The sequence below is a fragment of the Drosophila arizonae genome, chromosome 3 (assembly GCF_054131065.1).
Source record: "Drosophila arizonae isolate 15081-1271.41 chromosome 3, UAZ_ARI_1.0, whole genome shotgun sequence".
NCBI classification, from domain to species: Eukaryota; Metazoa; Arthropoda; class Insecta; order Diptera; family Drosophilidae; genus Drosophila; species Drosophila arizonae.
In genome coordinates, this window is record NC_142923.1 from 15,074,221 (window position 1) to 15,079,887 (window position 5,667).

At 37.6% G+C, this 5,667-nt stretch overlaps 1 protein-coding gene across 1 annotated transcript; it reads right to left on the reverse strand.

Moving 5' to 3' along the window:
• Nucleotides 1-1,674: 1,674 nt before the first annotated feature.
• LOC108610367 (alpha-tocopherol transfer protein-like) lies at nt 1,675-5,329 on the reverse strand. Its single transcript, XM_018002429.2, has 4 exons — nt 5,170-5,329; nt 4,691-5,001; nt 2,057-2,518; nt 1,675-1,972 (listed from the first exon to the last, which is right to left on the reverse strand). Exons 2-4 carry the CDS (start codon nt 4,928-4,930, stop codon nt 1,790-1,792), a joined length of 885 nt encoding a protein of 294 aa, XP_017857918.1. The 5' UTR covers nt 4,931-5,001; nt 5,170-5,329; the 3' UTR covers nt 1,675-1,789.
• Nucleotides 5,330-5,667: the final 338 nt, after the last annotated feature.

Here is a 5,667-nt window from a genome sequence, read left to right on the forward strand (position 1 = left end):
TGCTCTATGCTCCTTCAACTGTTTTCTTTCGCTCTCTATATATATTAATCGATCTATATTTCAATATTTTATATTTGTAATCTATATAACATATAACATACAACATATATTATATTGTTGTCTTATCTCTTGTTAATAACTTGCCTAAACATTTTGTATGTCTGTCTTAAACACTTTCTGCTCTTTCTTTTTCATACTTATATATTTATATATTTGCTTTATGTATACTCATCTGAACAGTTTTAAAGTCGACAAAGTCATGAACTTGATTCATGATGCTGTTAAAGTTGCTGACATAGGCCCATACATTACTGAGTGTCACAAAAACTATAAGCAACACACACATACACATGCATATATATACATATACAAATGCATATATACATAAATACATATACATACATTCATCATTTCTAACCATATTTATTGCCATTTTCTTTGACACTTAATATCTTTGAAATTTTGGAATCATAAACTAAATTTAGCTTCTAATATTTTTCAGTCAAATTGAAGCTTGAATATTTAAAAATTATGGCATTGCAGGTGTTAAATAACTTTACGACTTCATGCAACTAGCTAGTGGTAGGGCTAGGGCTAGCTTTATCTATGGCAAATACCAGTCTATGTTGTGTTAAAACAAATGCCTATTCAATGTAGGGGGGGTACACTACGTATTTACTTTTTAGTGCTATGCCAACTTAAATTTCAATCTATCTGAACGACTGCTAAATTTACTTAACACAAAACAAGTAAGAGTGCTCCAGTCAAGGGTTAACTCTTTGAGGAACTGATATTCCAATAAGTCTAGACTTTTTTTCTGCATGCACAAGAAATCACACATTAACACACACATACATAAGCACGCGCTCTGCTAGCTGCGCAGTTGACGCAGCGATTGCGCTCCTTAGGCTATATCATGGGAGCTTACAGACACGCAGACAGATGGAGCTAAATCGACTCAGCTTGTCGCCCTGATCAGGAGTAAATGTACGTTATGGGGACTACCGCGCCTGCTCCTGCCGGTTGCATACATTAAAGATTTCCCATATTGAAAGCAAAGAAGTATACCTAGAGTGCATATTTCTATACTCGTTCATTAAATGAAAAGAGTATATTGGTTTCGTGCAATGCTCCTCCTGCTCTCTCTCTCTCTCTCTCTCTCTCTCTCTCTCTCTCTGTGCTTGTGTTGATTATAATTTTAGGTGAAATAAGCCTTGAAGACATCGTCTAGATATGAAAACTTGAATAGCTTTGAACCACCATGAACCTATCTTATCTATTTTATTTTTTATATTTTTTAAGACATGCAAACATTGCTGCAAGCACAAAAAGATATTGCTTCTGATTGGATCTATGAATCAAAATTAACTATATTCGTATATCATTTACGAAAAAATATTGAGCTCTAATAAATTTCAGATACATTTCTCTAATCTAGCTGTATTGGAATTGTTGATATATTGTTTTATAAATAAGGATAGATAATAACTTGTGTAAACATTATTATATACATTCCGGATCTAAATATTTTTTTTAAAGGGTTTCGACTAGCTTGTAAAATTAGCTCAGATTAAGGTTAATACAGATGTGCCTTAACTCTATACTAGGTAACACTTGACCCATTTCAGAGAGCCATACTTCAACTCATTTTGATACACATTTGAAACTTGGGGGTTTTGGCATTATGTTAACTAATTTATTGTCAATTGCTAAGAACTAATCAAGAACATATTTATAAGTACAAGGATTAACTAATGCTTGGACTGGCTGGCCAAGGACTCATAGAGCTCTACCACTGGGCGGGTCCCAACTCGCTCCAGGTGTTGACATAGTCGGTCTGCTGCTCGAGGGCGGGGAACCAGTCAAGGCCGCCGTAGTCGATGGCTGGCTTTGTGCCCTTGTAGTTGGCTGGAAGCACCGAGGGGTCGAGGAACTTGTGCAGAGATTTCATGTCGCTGCCATGGAAGTGCATCTGAAATTTAAAGAAACGAGGCAGATTAGTAAAAGCGAGTGGGAGAGAGAGAGAGAGAGAGAGAGAGGAGACTGCTCAACTTACGCGTTTGTTCAGCTTCTCCTTGATGAAGGGCTTGAACAGCGTCCAGACCATGTTGAAGATGAAGGGTTGCTTGACGATGTGCACCTCCTTCATGCGCAGCGGCATGGCCTCCTGTATGAAGGTGAGCAGACGCTTGGAGAAGCTGGGCGACAGCGCCTTCACCTGCTTCATGGCCAGGCCATCAAAGTCCATGATGCAGACGACTCCGCGCACCTGTGTCTCCTCCTCCAGCTGGGCGGCAATGTGCACCACGTACAGCATGCGGAACATCTCATCGCTGGGTATCAGATTGGGATCCCAGAGCTTGCCGCAGTTGACGATGAGCACGCGTCGGCCCTTCTGGTCGCAGTTCTTCAGCACATTGATGACGCTGCCCTTGACGAAGCGCTCCTGCACATCCTTCACCTGCAGGCCGTGCACCAGAGCTTTGTTCTCCTTGCGGAAGCTAGCAACGTTTTTCAACTGTAAGAAGAAGAAGAACAACAACAGGTGTCTAATCAATCAAGCTGGCCCGATAGCAAACGTCTTTCGCATTGACCATTGAACGGCCATAAACACCATGGCTCTGATAAGACGTGGGTGTCGGGCGGTTTACAACGGAATTTAGAGCCTAGCGCCACGTCATGGTCAGCAGCCGCGCATGCATTATGTATGCTAGACCACAAATATATATATACATACATACATACATACATACATACGTATATACGCATGTATGTTAAATAGGAATACTTTTTAGCTGCTTATCGCTCGTGTTTAATTTTTTTCTGCTTGTGTCAGCGGGTTCAATTCGTATCAATGCGAGAATCAACATAGATGACGTACGTTCCAAGAGTTTAGCTGGCCCAGCGACAAGTGGAGCAATTCCTTGACTAGGACTCGGGTATAAAGAGTTGCTCAAGAAATGTGTAACAGAAGCAGCCATATGATATATACGATATGATAAGTTCATCTACCTATTTTAATTTTTAGGGAATAAACGCTATGTAATTCTTATATTTAAACAAATTTCTCGTTTTCATAAGACTCATTATGACTTTTAGATAGCTAGAAGCTATCAACTGAGGAGTAAATTTACTATTTAAAGCAAACTTTAAACACAGGTAAAATTCAATTTTTATGTTAGAAAATATTTAGCTAACTTTTTATCTATCCATCTATCAGGAATTCACGCTTTATTTTATAGTTTTAAATGTGCATAAATAATTCGAATTTTGTATAAACATATAGTTTAAGAGTTTCGTTCATATTCCATATCTGTGATTAAACAATCCTTATCACCATCCATATATTTATGTATTACATAAAGGCTGGTTTGCCCATAAAATTTTTCTAGCTATTCATGCTTTAGTCATAAAAAATTAATACACCCAAAAGATACACCTAATTCTTATTTCATTTCATTTGATCTTCATTTTTTTTATTTTTTCGAGTCAGCCAAGGAGCTCAATTTTCGCTCAGATTACACAGAGCTGAGGTTGTAGACCCGCTTTGTACTCCGAGCTGTCTTATGGCGGGTCAAAAGGTATATCAGCCCAGCCTAGTCAGCACTGATAACGCGATCCTTAGTTGTATTTTAAGCTCGATTGCTGATGCGAATCGGATGTTGTTAATCATTAACTGATATGTGGGTGGGATTGGAGTTCAATTTGTGAACTAGATTGATTGTGTAATGTGTAGATTGCATTAATTGCATTTTTTTAAAAGAATTAAAAATTAATTTTAGAAACTAAGGTTTAGCTGAAGAAATACAAAATAAGAAATTTTTACTATTTTCTATCATACATTTTTACTCTATATATGTACTTTAGTTTTATTTTTAATTTTTTAATATTGTATTTATTGGATATTTATTATTGTTTGGCGAAGTTTTATAGTATGAATTTCATGGGATTTTTATTTAATTAGAAATTTGTAAAAAAAAATATCTATAATCTATTTATTTAGGAATTCAGTAAATCTGTGGTATTTGTGGGTCTGTTTTATATTGGATATGGGAAGTTTGCATATCATAGCTGAGTCATATGCATTTCAAATGTGAATCGTATATATTTCTGCTGTGGATTATATGTGCACCATGTGTGGATCGCGTGTGGATCATAATTCTATGTATATCATATTATTCGCTTGCGAATTATATTGCGAAATATATTTAAAAATATATATTATATATAATAATATACACACATATAATTCGCATATGATATAAATTTAATACATATATGAAGAGATGATACATATCAGTTGGGAACAGAATATGGAGCATACGCATAACATTTGCATAGCATATGCAGATTCTGTTTGGATCACTTATTGACACAATTTCTGTGGATTGAAAAACTTAGAGGATTTGTTGCCAAATATTTTCACATTTAAATTCACACATTATGGAACACCCCATTTGAACACACCTTAAGTAATTTCTATTTGAACACAATAATGGTCACTGATTCTATGCGGGAATTGTGGACTCTGACGAGCTTAGAAACCTATACATGGATTCCATTTAAATTATCTTTAGAGTCTTTTACTATTTCACTATCATTTCCTGAGCCACTTTTATAATTTGTACAGAAATCCAACTGCTAAATATTTTCAGGACACTTTTCACTCAAAATGAATTGGAATACGCACCTTCTCCAATGCGCTCTCCGGATAGAAATGGCAGACACGCAGGAAGATCAAGAGGAAGGCATCGTCGTCCTTGTAGTTGAGCTCTGGCGTTGCCTTGAGCAATTCGCGCAGCTTCTGAAGTGACTCTGCTCTCAGCTCATCGGTTTCGCGCAGCTCGGCACGGGCGATCTCCATGGTATCCGGCTTCATGTAGCCGATGCGCAGATGGAATGCCTCCTCGCTGATGTCCACGTTGGCCATTTTGAGTATGTGTGTGTGTGTGTGTGGGTGGAATGTGTATGTGTTGGTTGGTTATTTGCTATCCGGGTAGCCTGCGTGTTTCAAAATGCATTTCAATTAGTTTTGGAGCACGGAACAATTTGCCAACTGCACTTTGTGGGCTTAATTTGAATAGTGAGCAGAAAAAATTAACCCAAAACGCAATCCGCGCTTTCGATGTTGACAGTAATTTTCAGTAATAAGTCATGCCTCGTATTTACCTATGGGCGTGAAATATTCAACAGCGAACGCGACGTTACTTTTTGTTTTGTTTTGTATTTTACTTTTGTTCTGTTATTGTTGATGTTTTAACGGAATATAATCGCGTTCTGGTTCTGCTTCCTCGCGACTCGTGTGTTTTATACCAACTGAATTTTGCTTTTGAAAAACCCTTGCGAGTTAACGTTTACTTCTCTATATGTTTCATATATGTATATGGGTGTGTGTGAGTGTGAGTGTATAGTCGTATATAGCGTCGCAGCGACGATCGACACAAGCGGCTATCGCAAATACAAACACAAATACAATTACGAAGACAGCGTCCGATCCGTTGCTGTCGCAGCTGGCGTCGTCGTCGCCGCTATAGTTGACTGCGCCGTCGACGTCGACGCCAACGTCTTGAGCATGACTCGAGGCGCTTCAATTTCAGATTAGGAAAATCTCAATCGAAATTTATTCTATGCAGGGAGATACATATATAAATGTATATGTATTGGGCT

What these genes read in the sequence shown, in the direction of transcription:
- LOC108610367 (XM_018002429.2), bottom strand. Translation starts at nt 4,930, where the DNA reads ATGGCCAACGTGGACATCAGCGAGGAGGCATTCCATCTGCGCATCGGC. An exon ending in CGGAGAGCGCATTGGAGAAG is followed by an intron (nt 2,519 to 4,690) that starts GTGCGTATTCCA and finishes TTCTTCTTACAG; the next exon opens with TTGAAAAACGTTGCTAGCTT. An exon ending in AGGAGAAGCTGAACAAACGC is followed by an intron (nt 1,973 to 2,056) that starts GTAAGTTGAGCA and finishes TTTAAATTTCAG; the next exon opens with ATGCACTTCCATGGCAGCGA.